The sequence below is a fragment of the Poecilia latipinna genome, unplaced genomic scaffold, assembly GCF_001443285.1.
Source record: "Poecilia latipinna isolate Pla-1442-1.1 unplaced genomic scaffold, P_latipinna-1.0 Scaffold377, whole genome shotgun sequence".
NCBI classification, from domain to species: Eukaryota; Metazoa; Chordata; class Actinopteri; order Cyprinodontiformes; family Poeciliidae; genus Poecilia; species Poecilia latipinna.
The window spans coordinates 235,332-258,544 of record NW_015112993.1 but is presented as its reverse complement, the minus strand read 5'-3'; the positions used below and the strand labels follow the sequence as shown (position 1 = coordinate 258,544).

The 23,213-nt window shown below is 38.2% G+C and overlaps 2 protein-coding genes across 3 annotated transcripts in view; one reads left to right on the top strand and one right to left on the bottom strand.

The window, feature by feature from the left end:
* camk1b (calcium/calmodulin-dependent protein kinase Ib) overlaps positions 1 to 14,284 on the bottom strand; it is a 45,993-nt gene extending 31,709 nt beyond the window's left edge. The window contains exons 1-3 of one of the 2 annotated variants that reach the window (XM_015036745.1): positions 14,151 to 14,284; positions 9,253 to 9,265; positions 4,315 to 4,428 (exon numbers count right to left, since the gene is read on the bottom strand). In XM_015036745.1, the coding sequence (XP_014892231.1) occupies positions 4,315 to 4,428; positions 9,253 to 9,263 (125 nt within the window). In that variant the 5' untranslated portion in view covers positions 9,264 to 9,265; positions 14,151 to 14,284. The remainder of the gene's footprint in view (positions 1 to 4,314; positions 4,429 to 9,252; positions 9,266 to 14,150) is intronic. The other variant, XM_015036746.1, reaches the window with a different exon arrangement.
* Positions 14,285 to 18,208: 3,924 nt separating this feature from the next.
* On the top strand, positions 18,209 to 23,172 carry gnl3 (G protein nucleolar 3). The gene is made up of 15 exons (XM_015036740.1): positions 18,209 to 18,349; positions 18,508 to 18,566; positions 18,771 to 18,911; positions 19,042 to 19,161; positions 19,397 to 19,477; positions 19,551 to 19,683; positions 19,779 to 19,882; positions 20,436 to 20,586; positions 20,682 to 20,769; positions 20,855 to 21,032; positions 21,114 to 21,256; positions 21,456 to 21,592; positions 21,751 to 21,890; positions 22,083 to 22,146; positions 22,236 to 23,172. The coding sequence occupies exons 1-15, from the start codon at positions 18,337 to 18,339 to the stop codon at positions 22,334 to 22,336; spliced, it is 1,653 nt and encodes a 550-aa protein (XP_014892226.1). The 5' UTR covers positions 18,209 to 18,336; the 3' UTR covers positions 22,337 to 23,172.
* The last annotated feature ends 41 nt before the right edge of the window (positions 23,173 to 23,213 follow it).

Below are 23,213 nucleotides of genomic sequence, written 5' to 3'. Positions count from 1 at the left end.
GAAAAGCTGAAAATGCAGTTCTCTTTTAGAGAGCTTCTTATGCCATTGAGTTTCCTCAGACTTACTGATACTGAAAATAGATAACTTGGAGTTGTTTCTCTGCAAGAGTGACTTCCACATGAAAGACTGTTGTTACCTTGTAGCACTTAAATCCATTTACAGAAAGTGGGGGGGAAAAAAAGGTATTTTATTTGAGTTTTATAACAGGCCACACATCTCTTCAGCTTATGTCTCAAATTAAGCGTTTTGTCCTAATATCTTTAAAATAAATCTTAGACATGGTCAGTGAAATAAAGACTCTTCTTGGGCTTGAGATTTTAATTTATAGTTGAGTAAATCTTAGGGAAATGATAAGTACAGTGCTATGAAAAAGTACTTGACTTTTTACCAATTTCTTCAGTTTTCTTTGTCACACTAACAAGATCAACCAGCAAGTTTAAATATCAAACTGAGAAAATCTAATAAGAACAAAATAAATATTTTAAAATTAAGATTTCACTCCTACAGTAAAAGCAACCTAACCAAAGGGGGGAAAAAAATTCACTTTTCTAAATCATGAATTAGAATAACTGAGTTTAATTTTATACCCACACCTGATAAATGTCAGACTTCAAAAATCAAGTAATCACCTAAATAAAACCTGACAACATTAAGCAGACTTACAGGTAAAAGCAAACCACGGTGGCTGTGTTGCAAACAACTTAAGAAGCTTATTACACAGTTTGCCACAATTTCCCTTCCTCTTCACGTGTACTACCAGATTAAGGTAGGTCAGAAAAATTTCATAACACTAGACATGCTTCTGTTTTAACTTGGAGGGACCTGCACCTCACATGACTTCATCCTGGACAAACAGGGATGTGGGCGTGTTGAAAAGGTGTGACACCTTAGGGAAACATCTCTTGTTACTATTACAATATAAACACAGAGGTTAACAGAGCAAACAGAACTAGTGGCTCCTTTTAACCTGAAGCTTTTGGGCTCACTGTGTTTTGAAAAATAAAATGTGATCATAATGACATCAGTTTGTGCAGTGGACATTGGAATATGCTGCGTTGTTGCATGAACAGAGCTCTATGTAGCCACAAGTCTGGTTAGGCTGCAAGCTTTTGTAAATAGAGAATCCTCTTAAAATGGCATCAGAAGGCCAAGTAAGAAGACTTGCCATGTTGACCTAATAAATAACAAAACCAATTCAATATGTGACATATGGATGATACCTTCCTAATTGTTAGAGGATGTGTGTTATATGGCATTAAAAACAGTGTATTCTCACAAAGCATTCAACCTCAACACATGGCTAAATGAGCAAGGCATTGTTAGATGCAGACTTTAAAACTACAACATCTGCAAGCCAACTGCTTAATTTGAACTTAAATATATTAAACTTTTGACTTTACTATTTATAATTATGATACAGAGTTAAATGTTCAAAAGGAAAATGTTTTTGAACATAATTCAAGAGGTACTAGGTTCATGACTTTTACCTTTGATGGTAAAAGTCATGACCCTATGTATTGATAGTAGGGCTGCAACGATTCCTCGAATGATTCAAGTACTTCGATTATTAAAAGTCCTCAAGGAAAATGTATCTGCCTCAAAGCTTTGTTAAATTACGTTTTATTATTTAGCGCGCGATGCTTCAGCTGGCTCATTATTTGTGTTGGGCAGCGCTCTCACTTCCACCTATGAGATGTTACTAAGTGCTAGCAGCATAACGTCCAATTTTCTGGGCTTGTATCGATTTTTGGGGAACCAATAAGCATTCCTACATTGACTGCCGTGATGCTTGGAGTATGACAGCTTCCAGAGAGAGAGAGAGAGAGAAAGCTTTCCGATTACTAGACTAATCGTAACAATAATCGATAGAGTACTTGATTACTTGAATATTCTTTTACAACAGCCCTAATTGATGGTACATCCTACTTGGCCAATGGATGTTCTTTGCAGTGTGCCTTTTTTGCTCCAATATGACAATGTGCAACATGGCAGAAAGGTTTTTTCTTTAGTGTTTAATTCTAGTGCTACAAAGAGTCCAGAGCCTACGTGACAAACACTGAAGCTAGAATCTAAGAAGCCGAGGGGCAAAACGACTTAAACAAATGCAAATTCGTTAAAATATTTCTTGATGTTTTACTGTAGGTTGACAAAAGTAGAATTTGTATATATTCAACTACTTTATTTTAAGGTGTAGATTTAAATAAACCTAACAAAAGTGTATAAATAAAATGTATTTAGGACAAAACCTCTAACTATATAAGATTAATGTCAAAAGTTTATTTCAAAGTTCTAATGTTTGCTCTGTTATAACGTCTTGTGGTCGCTTCAAGGAGGCTGTAAAAGTAAAAGGTTTCACATGACACACTGTCAACAAAATTCAACATCTGAAGCCCCACCAAGGTACACAGAGTCAGAAAGCTATTCAATTACAAACATTTCATTACTGTATTACATAAGATATTTACTGACCACTAACAGAATTTCAGGGTAAATTACCCAGAAAAACTTTGTGCTCCAAAAAGGTTACTCTGTCTGTAATAGTGCAAAGTGACACAATCTAGAGATATCCTAACATTCAATGTAATTTGATGAATGTGCAATATGCAATCTATGATTTTATCAAGTTGGGATGACTGCTCTGAAAATTAGATTTTAAATGAGTTCATGTGTGTAAAACAAGAAACGATTTGAGAGACTTTGTATTCTTATGATGACTACTGTTCCTTAAACGCTGCTCAAAACTGGGCAGAAATGTTTACAAAAAAGAAAGGACCAAAACTTGACTAATAACACATGATCTGCGGAAACACAGTCTACGGCTATTTTCGAGCAATTGTAAAACTAGGGTCACATAAAGTTATTGAAATAACCAACAGACACAGATGTAAAAATAACTCGGCACCGCTCAGTGTAGAGTTGTTCAACAAAGTATACGCCTGGGTGAGTTTCTCACAGTACGAAAACCATGACTAAAAATGGCAATGTTTTCTGGTGTCATGGTATTTACAAAAACTTGGTAAAGCAGGTTTTTTATTTGTTAACAGAGGAATCAACACTGATTCCTACTTCTGCTAAATTCATGCAATTTCTTGATTATTAGAGTTATAATTTTGTCTAGAACATGTCTTTATTGTTATTTTGAGAAAACAAAAAGGCAGAAGGCCTGGTATGGCACCTTATCTAGTCCAAAGGACATTTAGTCATTCACGCACACATGGTGGTGAGCTACATTGTAACCACAGCTGCCCTGAGGCAGACTGAGGCTGCCATACAATCAGGACCACCAGCAGCAGTACACAAATGGCAATATATCGTTTACAGGACGAACTCCTACATTCTGAGCCACTGTCATCCTTAACAATAACATTAAGTACACCCATAAATAGAATAAAAACCTGTGAAAATACTAAATCTGCTTTCAAGTAAAAGTAGATTGCTCTTTTGTGGTTCTTTTTATAATTAATATGAAATGAATTTTAAAAAGAAACATGGATTACAAAAGCCAAATACTATGGATGATATCTAACTTTAGCCCTAAAAAAGTTTTGCTGACATTCTTGAACCGCACAAAACAATTCAGAAGGTGGAAATTGCCCGCCAGCTGAAAGTGAAAAACTGCATTTGTCTTTCTTGTAAGTGAGCCAAACATGTAGTAGCCCTCTTTCAGCCAGCTGACCAGCAGTGTGAAGCAACAAGTGTGAGAAGTAAAACACTGCCAGTCAGTTCAGCACTTTGTCTTCTTATTAAGAGGCCTTAAAAACATACAAACATTGTGACAAAATGTTATTAGTGTTGAAGCCCTACCTTTTCAAACCTTAATATTTCAACCCAGCCAGTGCATACTGAAGTCAAAATTACAGATCGAGTTGGAAAACATTGCATTCAAAGGAATTAATAATAGTTTACCTGCCAAACAAAGTAAGGTAAAGTAATTTTAAAAATCAGTTTTTATTATTTGCATTGTTTGTGAGGATGGAGTTGAAATTGATCTGGAACTACAGATTCAGCAACGACGAGTATGCTTATGTTCCACCGCAGGTTGAGAGGGTTACAGGCTCTAAACCCAAATAAACACCAAACAGTTCATGAGCTGACATCCACACAAGCAGCATTGAGACGCATATTAAAGACGACAGTACCCTGCATTGCATAAATAAACATAAAATGGTCAAGAAGCTGCATATTTGCCTTGAAGCATTTAAACACTATTTTACAGAAGGTAAAACACATGTTAAGCATGTTGAACATGCAAAAAAAAAAACAAAAAAAAACAAAAAAAAAACAGGTTTATTTGCTGCTGGCAGAAACACTTACGTTCCCAGAATGTCTTTGAAATCATACTTCTCCTTGACATCAGAGGTCTTCTTTTTCCAGGCGTGTCCGTCCTCACCCAGCGGCATCTTCTTGTGGTGGCAGTCAGAAACAATACTAGTAAGGAAGAAAATAGGATAAAATGAAATCCTCATCACATATGAATACAGTGACTGTTTGAAAAATTGCAGGACGTGACTGGAAGCAAAATATGTTACCTGTTTGCTTCGGTTGCTTAATTTATAATTGAAAACTTTTTTTTTTAATGATTCTCTCACATTATGTTATTTTTCTACACGTATGCAAACTCTAAAGGTGGTTTTAACTGAGAAGTGCTGTCTAAAATTAACATATCCTTCAGAGTGGATTTGTGGGGCGACTTTTAATAGGATTATTATGCTGTTATGAAAATCCCACTGTTTCACAAAAAGAAAAAATATAACTAGTTATTATGCCTGAAAGAAGATAAATAAAAAAATAAAAAAACAGATCTGTAGAAAACTAATAAAGTTTTAAGTGAATGAAATATGCTGTAAACATTGCTTCTTTCTCACTTGCTAAATCTACAAAACAAATTAAAAGGACTATTTTTGCCAAATTGAAACTTAAATTGACAAACTGTTTGGAGAAACTATTCATATTAAGTTATGTTGTTAAGGATAGGAAAGAGTCCGGCACAAATCTAAATATTTATTCTGGCTTTTAAGCATTTGAGGAAAAAAAAAAAAAGTAGCCAAGTGTACAATTGTAGCCAAACTTTATGATACACAGTACAGGATTTTATTGTAGAGACGGAGAGTCACACCCATCGTCTCCCAGTTTAAAGTTTAATAGTTGTTTGTCTTCAGTATTGGTGCTTAAGTTTCACTGTACAAATTGAAGCGCAGTACTGTGGTTAAGCAGCTTTAGAGCTTGTACTTTAAAAACACTAACAAGAGAATGAAGTCCTCTTATATGTTTAAAACACACGATTTAAACCACGATCACGTCAGCCTGAACAGTGTCCTTGCAAAAGTATTCACACCCCTTTTTCACATTTTGTAAGATTTTATGTCATAGTTCAACACAAAGTAGCTCATGATTGTAATGTGGAAGGAAAATTAAACATGATCACATTTTTTCTTTACCTGAAAGAAATGTTTTGTAACTGTGGCACACATTTGTGTTTATCCCTGCTCAATACTTTATATAGCCACGTTTGGTTACAATTACAGCTGCAAGTCTTACCAGCTATGTACATTTGGAGGCAGGATTGCCAAATAGCTTAAACTCACACAGACTGAAGAGAGACCCTGCCATTTTTAGTGTGTTTTCATACCTGATAGTCTGATAGACTCAGTACCAAAAATCAAACATTTGCTACATTTTCAGCTGGCCTTGCAATTTAAGTGGTTGGCCTAGAGGTTACCAGTTATGTCATACTTTTTCCATTTTGTGTTCTTAAAGAGTGTTATGTGAATTGCTCAAAGATTAGGTTATTGTTTTATAACCTCTGTGGCATCAACAGAACATCTATGCTAAGGTTAAATAAAATACAGGCAATTAATTCTGTGTACAAATTAAAAGACTTATGAAGGCAATTAGCTAAATTTCATTTCGGTGTACCAAAGAAAGGGGCTCAATACACCATTAATATTTTATTTCGAAAATTGCTGACTTGGAAAGCTTGTAAATTATTTGTACATGAATTCACAACCTTTCCTTGGTCTACTGGATAAGTGCCAATTAAATGTATAAAAGATCACGGCTGTGCATGTACAAAACAAAAGTGAAAAAGTACTCTAGGGTATCACTGGTTTTGCAAGACCCTTAATGTAATATCTGCTAAGCTATACATTGTGTGTGTAACACTTAGATTGTGGGCCAATGACCAACACAAACACCCCCTCAATGTCACAGTCTCTTATCAGTTCCTCCTTCCAAAGAAATTCACAATCAGATGTCCTTGCCAGTCTTTCAGGGTGCTGCAAGGGAACTTGCTGTCACAGTTTTCGTCATACAAGCCCGGAAAGTGTCTATAACGAAAGACCTCGAGATACTAAAATAGCCCCCGTGCATCTCGGCGCGCCTCACTCCTCCTCTGTTCCTGCTGCCTGCCTGGCAACTTCACACTCTGTGTATAGCAAATGATGTAATGCATTGTTTGAAACCGTATGAAGGCTGTCTAGCTTATTACTTTATAATAGTGCAAGTAGTGCAGCATTTATGTATATATGTTTCAAAAACAACCTGATGGGGTACTGAAAATTACTATTGTTTTGTGACATTAGTTTTGGGGTAAGAGGTCTCCAACAAAAATGTCAAGCATTCCCATATTTTTCTCCAAAAAGAAAATAAATAAAGTCTAATGAAACAGCAGACATGCACTGTCTTTTTACACAGTGCATGTAAAGACCTGGTTTTAGCTGTACACCTTAGTCATTTCACATTAATCTGCAATCTAGTTACAAAGGCAGGACAAAAGTGAAATGTCACCGAGTTAGACTTGACAAAGTGGTATGCAAAGCAATGAACTTAAGGGAAGCAACAAAGAGGAAGTCTAGTTAAATGTCTGTAAAAGCTTTGCTAGTAAATCTCCTTTTGCAACCTCTGCTTCCTGCATCTAACACCAGCTCTACAGTTAACAAAAAATAAAGAGTAGGGTGTAACTCTATGCCTAGATGCACATTCAACTTGACACCAGCTGGTTGTTGTGGGATGAGGATCCATTACAGTGCATGATTTTTATGTATGCGTTTTCTCTGAAAACTGATCTGGGGAAAGTCCACGCATTTTATTTCTTTATTTAGAAATATCTGAGTTTTGTCAAAAAAGAACCAAGAATAGAACTTTGTGGAGGAGGAACAAAATGATTAAAAAGTTATAAGACATGAATAATAATGGATGGTTTATCTTCATCCAGAATGAGAATGGCAAAAGCGTAAGAACAACTTTTTGTTATCGAGTTTACTCCATTTCTAAGAAACCATTATCTAGAGTTGCCTGCTGTTGGAGCTTTGGGTGAATGAGAAAGAGACGCTTGGGACATGCACTCAGGAATGATGATAACATCATTTGGAATTCCTTAGAAAATTCTTTCCAGCTCCCTTACATAAAAAACTAAGCAAGGTCCTATAACTGCCCTTATGAACACAATTACTACGGGATCACAATATTAATTGATTTCTAAAACTACTGGGAGTGGGAGGAATGTGCTTGGATATTCATGTCATTGTCAAGAAACCCAGGTGTTTCTCCAGACTTGATCAAAACTAAATCCGAGACATCACTTTGATGCACTGCAGGGAAGACACTTTTATTAACCAACGGAAAGAATGTGTATTGATTTAAAACACAAATCATTTCACATTTTTCACTTTATTTATCTGATGAGCAACATCTCAGAAAGACATCCAAACCATTCCAGCGAGGAAGAAGTCAATAAAATAAAGAAAGAACTGCACAAACTGAAGCCAGAGAAACAATGAAGGCACCTCTTACATCCACCTTGTTTGTAGCATCTCACCTTGCTCATGTGAAGATATAGACGATAATTCATGCACTGAGAAAACATGATACTGAAAGTTATTTTAAAATCTGAATGCATCAACTTTCTAGGTTTTGATCTGCATTCAGGTTCTGCACGTCGCTATGCCCAGCGAATGCAAGTATGCATCTAAAACTCCATTCATTCTTTTGGCTTATGCGGCTGCAGGTTATAGTCCCCACGAGACAACATTCAGTGCAATCCAAAAGTATTCACTTCTCTTGAACTTCTGCACATTTGGAAATTTACAGCAAATAAATGTCTGTGTGCTTTGCCAGGATTTTATGTGACAGACAAGCACAAAGTGGTGTACAATTCTGTAGCACAAGAAATGTAGATACTTAATTTTTACATTTTGTTTTATTTTTTATTTTTATTTAAAGTGTGGCAATCATCAGGCCAGATCCTATGTGGCTAGTGGCATACCGTTAGTGTACTTAAATGTAATAGTTCCCTTTCGTCTTGCCACTGTTCCAAAAAAGCCAGATTTCTCAGAGAGTACAAGTAACAGCTGTCCTCTCAACAGAGCTTGAGGTCTCTGCAGCTCTGGAAGAGCTGCAGAGTTTCTAAGAAACTACTTTGATTAATGCAGTTCCTGCCCAAACATGTCAATGTGGTTGAACAACTAAGTCCTGGTATGTTGTCGTGTTACGATTGAGGATAAATTGAGTTTTCTGAGACATGCCAAGACTGGGATATTATTTCACAAACTAATCCTGCTTTTAACCTTTCCACTATATCCTCCATGACCTCTGTGGTGTATTGGTCTTTAGGAGGTAGATTTCCTAAGAAAAACATTGGGCACAGTCACTGAAATGAAGTGCCAAAAAGGTGAACTTAAGTTACTAATGAGGATATTTTGTAAGACAATTGGTTGCACTGAAATCCATTGCAACCAAGGGGGTCTGAATACAAATGCCACATTTATCACTTTTTGTTGGATTTTTTGGTGTGTTTTCAGTGTGACGTGTGAAATGGTTCAAGAGGTATGAATACATTTGCAAGGCACACTAAACGGTTTCAAGCCACTGGAGTTTTCAGGACATAGTCAGAGATGAGCAAGTGGGTCTGTTTGTCAAACAGACAAATGCTATAAACAGCAGAATAAGGTTGAAGTTTCACACTGATAGGGGCAAAAAAAAGGGGCAAAGCTTAGACATTGGTGGACCGTGGAGGAAAAACACATGCAGGTATCGTATGAGCATGTAGGAGGACCAAAAGAGGCTCCTCGGGTTCCACTGATGATGTGTTTTTGACCAGTGGGTGAAAACAGGGTGCTCAAACCCCAGGGAGCAAGAGGACTGAAGAAGCCTAATGCTGGGAGATGCACAACATCATAACCACATTCCTTGAGCAGAAAGTCACATGCAGCATTCATCCTTTTTTTTCCCCACAGAGAGAGTTGCTGTACTCACTGGTTTCCCATTCCTGTGATATGCAGTGGACAGAAGAAACACACACATGTACACGTGACGATTGATTTTGACAAACTGACATCGAGTAACATTTATTAGTATAATGATTACTGCAGTTCTTTTAGATACACAACAAACCTTTTCAAACATTTTAAGCAAGTGCACACACAACGTACACACAACACACACACACACAAGAATCAAACATAAAAACAGTCCAACACAACCAATAAAGACACATATTTAAAATGTACAACTCTGCACATGTCTGGACAAATCCACTCATTTCCCCAAAACTGCTTTACTTCTCTCTAGTAAAGAATGCAGTAATAATAATCACGTTTTTTAAAAAGCGTTTCTCTTTTGACTCAACTGCAGTTTTATAATGTCATATCTGCAAAGATTGTCTCTGGCAGGGTCCAAACCGTAGGGAATTCTGCTGTCAAACTTTGCATGTCAAAAACACATGTCAAGGGACAAGATTCCTGCAGAGCCAAATACACTATAGCAGGAAAATACTTTTTTTAAAATGATTAGATTTCACTCTTTGCTTTGCCAGCACTCCACACTAAAACGTTTCATCCCCAACCATTTAAAGAAACAGCATTTAGTCTAAAGCGTTCATTCATGTACATGGGGTGATCTTCTACATGTTTAAATGTGTAGAACAAGTGTTTTCTCACTCTGAGGACTTTTTTCTGGCACCTGTCAAACATTTAGATGACCCCTCCCAAATGGCCATATCTGTTCTGAGTAACTGCCTGACTGGAAATCAGCACGTAAGTGATAATTAAGTGCTAAACATAAGAGGGGTGAATAAACAATTATTTATTCTTAGTTATTATGACGCAATTGTGGACATTCATCCTTAAAATATCTGAGAATGAAAACAAGGCAGCCAACAGCCAATTTGTTACATAGTTTTGTTTATAAAAACAAAAGAAATTAGCAGGTCTATGGTTGGATGATAACTTGCAAAATCTGAAGAAAATTCTGAAGAAATGCATAAATGAATCACATTCAGTTTCCACGTGTTTAAGAGGAGAAAATCTCTCCAGGCAATAAAGGCTCCTCTCATCAGTGCCTGCAGAAACTATTTTAAAATCCTTCCCAAATAAAACTTTCACAGCAAGAAGAGGAACAAAAAAAAATTAAGTCACAGCTAGATGACTCAAGATATTTTCTTAAATTAATACTTATGCAAAACAAAACAAATTTCACCCAAATTTTCTGCAGTAACTATAACATGCCAGCAGGTGGTGATGATGGCAAATGTAACTACATTAAAATTCAAGAAAATCCTGCACATGGCTAAAGCAGTGCTGGGCTAAGGATTCTCCACCAACAGTTGTTGTTCGCAGCACTTTTCAGATTACATTTGTTGAACTATGGCCTAATCTTAAAAATAATCATAACTTTAACACTACCATGACATTGATTACTTTCTACAGCTCGTCATTTAAACACAGGCAACATTTATCAGTTGCTCTGTTAAATATTTATCGTCACGTGTGGAGCTATGCATCACAGGAGAACGTGGACTGATATTCCTTTGCGTATGCACCAACCAGAAGCAGAGGACCACAAGGTGATGGTGCTTTCAGTGGCATAGAGAACCTGCAAGAAGCTGTAGTTGGCAACCTAATTAGCACCTTATTCCAGTTGGTGGTGGAAATGCAACAAAAACGCTGCTTTGTCATCCACCATCAAGCCAGAAAAAAGTGTGTCTTCTTTGACATTGTTTGCACTTGCCTCTGTTCAAAATATTGATTTTATTTCTAGATTGAGGTGTGCTATGCTTGTCTGTTGATTTGTAATAAGCCAACATTAATGCGGTGTTGTTTTTAATAATAGTGATACACCAGTAAGTTTGCCAATAATGTAAATTGCCATATTTTATTTTCAAAAAATCAAATTCTGAAATTCTGAATTTTTCTTTTCCTCTTCATAAACTGAAAACATAAATTCTTCCAACCTTTAAATGCATAAAAAAAAAAAAATCACATTCCCTTTGCTGTACCCTAACCATCATCTGATTCAGAAATCAGATGATGGTTAGGGTACTGATTTCTGAACCATCATCTGATTTCTGATCATCTGATTCAGAAATCAGATGATGGTTAGGGATGTATGCCTTGATAGATCAAGAATATTCATACATATATACTTCATTTTATGCTGAACTACAACCACCACTGTCCACCACTTTTTAGTATCAGTGCTTGTTACTTTAATTTGTTGCATTAGCAAAAAAAAAAAAAAAACTCTGCAAAAATGAAAAAGATCCCGACAGTCAGTAAAGGGTTTTCCAGGAAACTTTAGTAATTAGGCCACAGATAAAAGCCTTTGTGATCAATGAATGGGCTATTACTTTAATTAGTTTGTCAATATTTTTTTTGCATACATTGCAGTGAAAGATTTTTGCCATTTGGCAGATTTCTAACAGTTTTTGCCTTTCCATCACACTTAAATGTTTTAGATTATCAAACAAATGTTATTGACAGAAATAAACCTGAATTGCTTTAAAATACAAAAAACTTATTTATTAAAGAGAAATGTCTATTAAAAATCTGTCTTATGTGGAAAAAGTAATCACACCCCCTGATCAATTATGAATTTACTGTACACATTTTTTTAATTCTGAGTTTAGTTACACAAGAAACATCCTGACTTAATTTTGGCAAACCATAGAACCTATCTAACAACATGAAGTAGGCCAAAGGGAATGCTAAAGAAATTGAGAAACAAATTCATTGGCCAATAGGTTTGTTAAGGGTTACAAAACTATCATTAAGGCTTTGGGACATTGGAACAATGGTGAACCTTCCCAACAATGGCTAGTTTATGAAAATTACCCCAGGTGCACATCTGCGACTCATCCAGTAGGTAGGAGAGTGACTAAGAAAGACATCTAAAGCATCCCAGGCCTGACATTCTTCAGCTGAGGTTGGTGTTTGTGATTGAATAAACAGAAAGAGACTCGGGGGGGCACAAGGGGAGGGCTCCAAGGAAACATTGACCAAAAAGAGCATAAAAGCTTGTTTCTCATTTGCCTTATGATTATACAAAACTTTTGGTAAAATATTCAGTGAACTGATGAGACAAGGATGAAAGTTTTCAGAAGGTGTACATTTCATTATATCTGGTGTAAACCTAAAACAGCATTTCACAAAATTCACTATACTGGCACCTGGACATTGTTGCAGCACTCTAGTACTGTGGTGTTCTGGGCTGCTTTGTTGCTTCAGGCCCTGGATGGCTCATTGTGGTTGATGGAGTCATGCATTCTGCTCTCTAACAAAAAATACTTATAGAAAATGTCCAGCCATCAGTTTGTGACCTTAAACTCAAGCACACTGGGGTTATGAGGCAGCACAATAATGTGAAACAGCAATTGCACCTCTAAATAGTTCCAAACAAAGCAAAAAATAGAGGGATTTTGTGTGGCTTAGTCAAAGTCTGGATACATACCCAAGAATTATTGGTTTATAGGTCAATTACAATTGCATAGTCAGGTTGACTCAGATAGCATTATTCTCTTGCTATATAAAATATAATCAAATACTACTTTTGGATTTACTCAGGTTATCTTTATCTGATATAAAATTAGTGTGAAGTTTGAAAAAAGCAAAAATATAAGATATTTGCAATGTTTATGCAAACAGACTGAATAAGGCACAAAGAGAATCATTTTACTTGCAGAATTCAGCTTGACTGATATGATCAGTCTGACAACCAAAAGGTATGCCTTTCCTACATTGGCCCCTTGATTTTTGGATCAGATTTCACTTCGTATCACCACTCATATTTCTGAGGAAATGGTAGACAAGCACAGATATGAGCAGGATAAAAAAACACACAAAAAGCCTGACACAGACAGAGTCAACAAGACAGAGAGCTCCATTCACATATTTCACACAACAATAACACTAAAAATGATTCATCGGGTCAAACTGCTGAAGTCAGAACCTCAAGGCCTCTACAGCAGTGGGCGAGCGCTTTCCCCCGATGTGCCAAGTGCAACATGTTTTTTTTTCCCAGCACAAACACAGAAAAAGCGGTCTGTGTGATTCACAGTTCATTAACTCAAGTCTCTGCCATCATCACTTGTTGTTTGATTCACAAAACAGATTTCCAGGGCTTGGCACAGTGCCTCAGCAGGGCTGCATATCAATCAGCCCTGTGCACCCACTGGCTGATGATGGGGGTCGATTGGTCAGCCTGTGTTAATGACGCACAACAAATCTCTTAATGTGGGCCTATTAATTGATCAGCACGCTTCACATGTGAGAGGAAGACATCAAACAGACAGGGGAAAGAACTGGAGCTAAATAAGAGGAGAATTTCACATCATGACAACTTACACGCAGCTCTGATTGTGTATTTTGAGGATTAATTTCACCACCAGGGGGTCCTCAAGACCTTGAAGTATTTGTTAGTAGTCACACCAAAGAGTTTAAATCCGTCTTAAGCCACATTAATTCCGGTAGTACTCACTTTTGTAGAAGTGACTGGTGTGAAGGGGGAAGAGAAAGCTCTCACCTCAGTGCCTCAATGCTGGCCGAATTTCACGTCAGTATTTGCTCGTAAAATAGAGGTTATCTTTATAATGTGAATGTGAGCGCAAAACAGAATGACTCCACTGTACTTATGACCAGCAGGCTCTTATAAAACGAGTTCATTGTTAAGCGCTTATTAACGGACTTTCACTAATGAAGTATGCATGACTAACTGTGAGTGAGGGAGCCGGATAATAAAAACAGACAGGCTGATAAATGTTGCGTGAGGGGGAAAAAGAAAGGTGTCAGAACAAACACGACGAGCCACGCCTTGCTGGGTCCCTCGGAGAGTCACATATAAAGTTAGTGAGCCGACGGTTCAACGTGAGTCCTCCTTACCTGTGAATGTGCGGGGTCAGTGAGGTCCAGTCACCGCGTCTGTCTCTGCTGCTGGCACTGCTGCTGCTGCTCGGAGCGCTCCCTGTCTCACTGAGGCTGGACTGAGAGGCAGCCTCACCCGCCTCACCCGCAGCAGTGCTCCTGACGTCACCTAAGGGTCGGACAGCCAGCGAACCAATCAGCGCCCGAGCTGCGGCGCTCAGGTAAAACGGTTCACTGTACTCGCGAGCCAGTGACTCCACTTGCTATCATAGGCGTGGAGGTTTGGCAGGGACTGTAACAAGCGACACCTGCTGCTAAGTACAGTCTGTATGACAGTGCTGATACAACTGAATGATACTAGCAGAGGCTGGCTTGCATAGCGCCCAAGGAGAGACCCTCCATCTGCTCCACCACACACAACTAAACACACAGCCACTTCTCAAATAATACATTAAATATAATGCCAATGAAAAACATCACATGGGTTTAACGCAGAAATATCTGTCCAGTGAAAATTTATATTTATTATACTGTTGGGTGAGGTTTCTCTAATCTTCCTCTTGACAGCATCCCACAGGTTCTCTATTATGGTTAGTTTTGCTGGCCATTAATTGCACAGTGATACAATGGTAATTAATCCAGGTATTCCACATGTAGTGTGGGTGATTAGTCCACCTGAAAAATGAAATCAGCATTTCCATAAAGGCTTGTCAGGAGAAGGAAGACGGACATGATCTAAACTTATCTGGAAGACGGCTGTTCTTTGGACTTAAAAAAACACATTGGACAACACTTGGAGAGCTCCCCAAAGACTGTGGAAACTTCACACTGGACTTCAGTCCACTTCAGTTACCTGTCTCTATCCTCTGTTTCCATACTCTGGAACTTTGATTTCTAAATTAAATGAAGAATTAATGAAAATCTGAAAATGGGCTTTGGACCACCAAACTACAGTCTAGTCATTTTCCTGAGTCAGATAGTTCTGATATTGTTTAAAGTTCAGGAGATACGAAACACAAGGAGTATGACGATTGTAGCCATATCCTGGATATGTCTGTGTGTAGAGGCTCATAAAGCACAGACTCCAACTGCAGCCCAAACCTTGCTGATCTCCCCAAGCTCTTGTGCGGCTTTTGCTTCACAATCCTCCCAGCAAGTCTGTGCTTATCCCTGTTGTTTGGGCAACTTTTCCCAACACTATTTTCTCTCGACTCAACTTTTTTTCATAGCACGTATACTGTGCTTTGTGAACAGCCGATGTCTTTTACATTTACCTTTTTGTGGTGTACCCTATAGGACACTGGTGTCAAACTCATTTTCATTTTGAGCTACATCAAGATTGGTTCTCGTGATTCTCCGTGATGGGTCACTTGTGGCCCATCAAGTACTTATAAAACTAACCGTTAACAAACTGTTTAAATATTAATAAATATTTGTCTTTGCATTCATTGAGTACTTCTTCAAGCTAAACATTATTAAACATATTTTCACATTCATATAATTTGCTAGTTCACTGGTAAAACTGTTCAGATTGAAAAAAAATAAAAATTAAAAATTAAAAAAATATATAGATAGATAGATAGATAGATAGATAGATAGATAGATAGATAGATAGATAGATAGATAGATAGATAGATAGATAGATAGATAGATAGATATGCGTACAAATGTTATCATCAAGCTATGGTTGACCACATTTGGCCTGCAAACCTTGAGTTTGACTCGTGCTGTAAGAGACCACAGTGGAAACAGCAGCAGTCTTCTCTGTGGTATGAACACAACACAACATTTTTGTTTTTTGTTTATAGTCTTAATGAATATGAAGACTTTCTGAGAAGTCAACTTATTTGGTTTTCCAGCTGTGAGGTGTAATCATTACAATTGTGACCTAAATAAACATATCACTGTGGATGTCACTAAAAATTGGGAGTTTCCATTTTTAAATAAAAATTTCTGAAATACAATGACCTTTCAAGATATTGCAATTTATTTATAAGAATCTGTACGGGGCCCCATGAATTCAAAATGTTTAAAGTGGAAACTTCAGACGGAGTTGTCCATGATGCAATGACCCCTAGTTATAGATTTTATGAAAGACACCTCTGGGTTAACAAATGAGAGTTGGGGCATTTCACGTGTTTGAGAGTTAAGAACTGCATAGGTGCCCAACTTGTTTTGCCAATATGGATTCTGTTTAGTCAACATAAATTAATTCCATGCAAGAAGCACATTATGAGGCCAGGTCCCACTTAGCACCCATCCAGCTGGAGAAAAATTTATATGGACTCAATATAATACATAATGGCTGGTTTGAATGACACAAACAAGATGTCCCCCCTTTAAGAGATCCCATATTGTCCCGTATTGATGGTTTTTATTGATGATGCCTGGTTGTTTTGAGTCCTGCTGCAGTTCTGAAAATATTTTTATAATATTTTTTTCTTTGAGGTTCATGCCGTGACTGTTTCACTTCTTTTTTTTTAAGTTTTTTTTTATAAGCATCAATGTACATTAGTCAGTTTGTGACTGATTTGGTTTGGTTTGTGGTTTTTGAGAGTGTGGTTGGCATGTCGAGTCGGTTCAGTGCAAAGTGCATGCTTATCACATTTAAAAATATCTGTTTAGTTGTTTTTTTTCAGCTACCAAACATGCACTGATGAGCATGCCTAGATAATAAATTTTGAGATTTAGAGATTAAAATATTAACCAATAACAGCAGCTTCATCATACCTAATGTAAGCGTAATTTAAAAGAATAGGGTCAAGTATCTACATGCTAATGATATTCAGGAACCAATTGTGTTTGATCTTGAGAGAGGGGCTTAAGAACCAACACAGCAGCAAGCCAAATGATTTTTAAAATTGCATCTCCTTCATGTGCGGGAACCTTATTAATTATTGGCCAAAACGTCAGTCGGAAAGCTGACATCTCCAAAACTGGTTCATGAACAGGTGTGTGCTCTTTCTCTAGCATGTATTCAATAATTAAGCCTTTAAAAAGTGTGGAGTTGGTTTCAAGTGTGGCATTAGCATTTGAAAGCTGCTGTCAATGAAGCTCTCAAGCAAGTAATACAGGATATGCTAAGAGTGCAGATCTTTCAGGGACTGCAAAGAGATCAGGAGATAGCACTTTGGTTAGCTGTAGGGAAGAATCATAGCAGATTAGCATGCATGGCAGATGAGCACAGAGGGTAGGAAACATTTTTACAGATGTAGACTTCAGTATTGAAACATTTATTGCATGCAAAGTCCACAAGGTTCAATAAAAAATAAAAAAATAAAAAAAAGATATGCAATGTAATGTCTCTACTTTAATATTTTACATCATTTTAAAATTACTACAATTTCATAGCTACTGGTTTAACTTGATTAAAATTTGCCAACAGTTGTGATAGGTTACGCCAATGTGCTGGAGAAAACAATTAACCTAGAAACTCATTTTTACTTGTAGCTTCGTTTTGGTTTCAGCCTCAGACAAACTTGAGCAAAGCTTACTGCTGCCACCTCCAGGCTGCTTCATAGACAAGGTGTCCAACTTCTGTTTTTTTTTTCCAGATGGAGTCACATCAGACTTGAAATATTTTCAATATTGGTGGATGTATTTGTTGCCAAATTCAAACAGGCTATAATGTCTAAGTTCTAAATAATGCTCATATAAATCATAGAACCTCATAATCAGGTATTCTTACATCAAATACAGGGCAGTCCTGGACAGAAGCCTATTGGAAGCTGCAAAAGAAATGATATTGGGGTGGAGGCTCATCTTTCAGCCAGACAACAACACTCAACAAGCAGCCAGAGCTACTACAGAATGGTTTATCTCTGTCTGTTTATGTGTTAGAATGGCCCAAAGTCCAGATTTAAAACACTCTCCGTCCTCACTGTTTGCAATGATTCCTCACTTTTGTGGTAAGACACGATTATAAAATACTTCGTGTTGGTCCATCACTTAACATTCGCTATAACATTTATTAAGATTTGTGGTTGTGATATTAGGGTTAGGGTTAGGTTAGTTATTACGAGAAAATGTGGAAAATATCCGAATGAACCTTTGAGAAAATAAGGTGTTATAAACCTCCAAGTCAGCAGGTGGCAGAAGATCATTTACGGACTGCGTGAAACCGAAGAGACGCAACATCTAACTTCACTTGTGCTGTTTCCACGTGTGAGCCGTTCAGTCACATTGGCAGATCAACAGCGACACAATGAAAAGACCAAGTAAGTGTATTTACATACAGTAAATGGTCCACGAAGAGCAGCTTTTTAATGTTTTAATGGCCGGGTTGTCCATTTTGTTCATTGGGGTCAGGTTACATTAGCTTTTTCTAAGGCTAACCGAGGTTTAACCGAGCTAACGAAGCTTTCATTCTCTTCAGAGTTAAGGAAAGCAAGTAAAAGGATATCCTGCTCCAAACGTTATAAAATACAGAAGAAGGTAAGTGGCTTTTTGTCTTATATCAGTGTTTTTACGTTGCTACCTTGTAGATAAAATATCTTTGAACTACATTTCTTGCATGTTTGTCATAATATATCATTACGATACGTTTTTTTTTTTTTTTTTTTTTTGCATGCTTGTGTACACAAATTACATCGCTGCTTCTTCCACAATAACCTTAGTAATATTCCGCTCTGATCTCAGGTTCGGGAGCATAACAGAAAGTTAAAAAAAGAGGCTAAAAAGAAAGGATTGAAGAAGCATGTAAAGAAGGATCCCGGAGTGCCCAACAGCGCCCCCTTCAAGGAGGAGGTCCTCAGAGAGGCAGAGCAAAGGAGGCTGCAGGTGGACTGGCATCCGAATAGCTTAGTTTAGATGGGTGTAAAAAGTATTTAGCAATGTTTTTTTTTTTTTATGGCTGTTGGTAGTTTCCATGTACATATGTATTTTTGAAAAACTTACTTCTTTTTTTTAGATTGAAGAAGAGAAAGAAAGGAAACGACAAGCCAAAAAGGAAGAGCGAGCCCAGAAAAGGAAAAAAGAGAAGGAAGCCGCTGTTAAAGAAGCAGAACCAAGCGCCAAGAAGGCCCGAAAGGTAACAGTCCACCTCATCAGTAGCCAGTACTGAAACACCACTCCAATTTTTTTATTTTTTTACTTTTTTAATTGTTGTTTTACAAAGCAAATTATAAAATGCAAATGCTGCAGTTTTTCATGTCTGAAAAAAGCAATAATAATAAAAAATATATTTTTGTTTGTAGTTAATTTTTTTTTTTTTTTTTTACGGCAAGATAAATGATTAAGGCGTCTGTCTCCATCTGTTTGCATAGGACACCGCAGAAAATAATTCAGTGAAACGTTCAGCTCCGAACAAGAACTCAAAGCAGCACCTCTGCAGTGAACTAAACAAGGTATACCTGCACCCTTACAGTGAGATCCAGCACAATGCACTGTCAGCTTTACTCACAAAGTCACCCCTTGCAGGTAATAGATGCGTCTGATGTTGTAATAGAAGTCCTTGATGCTCGGGATCCTCTGGGATGCAGGTGCCCACAATTGGAGGAGGCTGTGCTACTGGGGGGCAAAAAGAAATTACTTTTTGTGTTGACCAAAATAGGTAAATGGAAATGAGAAGCTCTCAGCTAAACCAAGAAAATAAAACTCTTAACATGATTTGATTTTCATGTTGTTGTTTTTAATTTTCTGCTACAGATCTTGTACCAAAGGAAAATGTAGAGAAGTGGATCGAATGTTTACAAAGGGAGTTTCCAGTTGTGGCATTCAAAGCTTCAACACAAATGCGGGACAAAACTGTGGTAAGACGTGATTTGCCTAACTGCAGTCTGCAGATTCTTACCTTTGTTATAAAGTTTCCAAAACCTGGCATCATCTCCAGTGTTCTGAAACAGAAGTTAAAGGCTCAAAAGGATAAAATGGAGCAACTTTATTGCAATACATTGAGCCTTCCTGGCAGCTACTGTGTCATTTTAATTCATGTAAAATATCTAAGATTGGTATTAGTTTCCTGTGGAAGACGACTCCTACTCATACCTGGAGGCAGAACGAACAGCCGGCCGATCCCTCTGTAGAGAATAGTTTCCTTTTTAAATGGCTAAAATCTTCTTGTCTTTATGTGGAGGGCTGAGAAGGTTGAACAGCTTGCCCAGTGCTGTTCTGACTGGTTGTGACCTCCGAGAATAACCGACAAACGGCACAGTTTAGTCCCTGAGTCAGAAGGGACCATGTGTGCTTTTGTGGAACATTTGCATAAAAAACCAAAAAAATCTGTTGGGGTGGGTGTGAGCTATGTCGACCTTTCAATGTGTCGAGGCTAACTGAGTCGATCACGTTGTGCTCTTTGCTCATCAGAAAACCAAAAGGAAAAGAGTTGTGCCCTCCAACGAAGTCCTGGACAGGTCCAAAGGAGCAGCGTGTTTTGGCAGCGAGTGTCTCGCCGAGCTACTGTCGGCTTATGCCGCCAAGACGCAGAGCGAAGCCGCACTCAAAGTGGGCGTAGTTGGTAAGTTTATTCGAATCTGTCATTTTGCTTGCTTAATATTATGAAATATATCAATTTCTATCCTTTTTATGAACTTTTTTGTTTCTTCCTCCCAGGCTTTCCTAATGTAGGGAAGAGCAGCCTGATTAACAACTTGAAAGGGATGATGGCATGCCATGTTGGTATTGCAAAAGGCACCACGAAGTAAGCAAAGAAAAATAGTTGTGGCTAAAACATCTTGCCTCCAAAACGTCATTCATAATTCAACGTCCTCTTTCCTGCACGTCAGATCCATGCAGGAGGTGCACATGTCAAAGACAGTGAAGCTAATGGACAGCCCGGGCGTCATCGCTTCGCCGTCCAACCCAGCAGCCTCCATGGCCCTGAGGAGCCTGCAGGTGGAGGAGGGTCAGCAGACGGTGCTGGATGCCGTAAATACGTTGCTCAAGCAGTGTGATAAGTCGCAGGTACTGGCTGTTGCAGTCACAGAGAAAGTGAGAAGGAACTGCTAAATTATTTTTGCTAACTTTTTTATCTTCTTGTCTCAGGTCATGCTTCAGTATACCGTCCCGGACTTCAGGAATTCCCTGGAGTTCTTGACCTTGTTGGCCAAAAAGCGAGGCTTCCTGCAGAAAGGCGGCGTTCCAAACACGGAGCAAGCGGCAAACACTTTCCTTACCGACTGGACAGGGTGAGCGTCGTTTTTGTTCGCGTTTCCTAAAAGCAGGTAGCTGCGTTGTTTTGGAAATGAGGAAAAAGTGCAATTCTTGAGTTCTCTATGAAGACTTCTAATCCAACTCTGATCCAAACCCTTTAGCTGGAGCAAGTGTTTGGCTTTTGTGTCATTTAAATTACACAAAAATCTTTTATTTACCCTCCTCCCCCTCTAGAGCCAAATTAAGCTACCACTGTAAAGTGCCAGGCAACTACAGCCTCCCAAACTACGTGACTGACGAAGTGATCGCTGAGATGCAGAACGGCTGGGATCTAGCCAAAGTGAAGGCAGGCAACATGGAAATTCTGAAAGGTATAAATGTTATAGCTGAGTTTACACATTTAGAAGCTTGTGAGCAATTTATTGTAACACGAAAAAACAGCTTGAAGTGGTGCGATTACGTCTGCAAGGTGCTGTACCTTTCATCCAATTTTATATCTTTATTCCTAAAAAAAAAAAATCTTCCACAGGTTTTAAATTTCCAAACCTGGCTAGCAGCATCAGCTTCGTCTCCAGAGGGCCGACTGCAGGTCTGCTGACGGTGGCCGCCGTCCCTGAAGAGCGACCACCTGCAGAGAGGGAGGCGCAGCACAACAGTGAGAACGACGAGGTAATGATGCACAGAAATGCACTTGCACGGCATTTGTTTTAACTTCTGGAAATGAGGACAATAATGCAAGTCTCGATTTCTTTTATGAAGACTTCTAATCCAACTCTGATCCTGATGACTGCTTTTCATCACCGTGTCTCTTAAGAGCACTTGGATACAAACAAATAAAACTTCTGTCTGCTTTTCTCGCAGCCTGGAGAAACGGAGGAGTTGCATAAAACAGAGGAACTTGAGAAGCTGCAGAATACAGTCAAAGGTATTTTTGGGGGGGTTTTGCATAGATTTTTATCGGTTTAAATATGTGCTAATAAATAAGTAAGTTAATGTTTTGCCTTTTCATTGCAGATAAACCCAGTAAGGTTCATTTCCAGCCTGTCCCTGTCGACATCAGCCTCTCTACCGTTCATACAGATGATGCTTACGACTTCAACACTGATTTTAAATGAACTCCCCCCTTGATTCATGGACTCTTTTCACCATCCAGAGCTGGAACTACTCATGACGGAGAACAGCTTTGTGTTTTCGTTTTTTGGTCCCCCGTTGTTAACTAAACCATGTAAATGGCACCGATACCCATAAACTAGCCAGGCTACTGTCATAAAGTAGTGTGGAAACACAAACTGCTGATTGGTCAGATTATACCACACATGGATGGAAACGCGTTGTGTGCACAGAATTGAGTCCCTGCGTCGTTACTCCTATTTTATCTCTTCATCAGACCGGAGTTGTCTTAACTTCCAGACATTGGCCACCTGATTCCACATTGAAGTGTTGGCTGAACAAAAACACAGACTTGTTTTCAGTGATTACTCTTTAAACTTTGCTCTATTGTTTGCCAGCTGATCCCATCAGGACTGGCATTGAGCCGTAGAAAACAAAACAGGGAGTTACAGTGGTGAGAACTGTATCGTGTTATGGAAATATGGTCTTTAAAAAGGCTGAGTCACTGCCAGGAATGTGGTTACATTTGCTTATTCTGCTGTTTGACGTCACTATTATTAGGCCAGGTGCTCTGAAACTCCTGCTTGTACTCAAACCTAAAGAACGGTGAAACGTACCTCGACTCATGGACGCAATTTAACCCTCAGCTATGTTTTTTCCCCCCTTAAATCTACCTATCCACCCTTACCCATCAAGATAATTTGATGCCTATGTGACTGACTTTCTTATTAAGCAGTTGTGTATATACTTGATTGTGACTGGAGGTCGTTTGCGGGATCTTAATCTATAACCGTGTATATAGATGTGCACCTACAAACCTATTAAATAAAAAGTAGAATGTTTCCTTTTTTTTTTTCCTAAAACAATGTTTACATTTCTTTC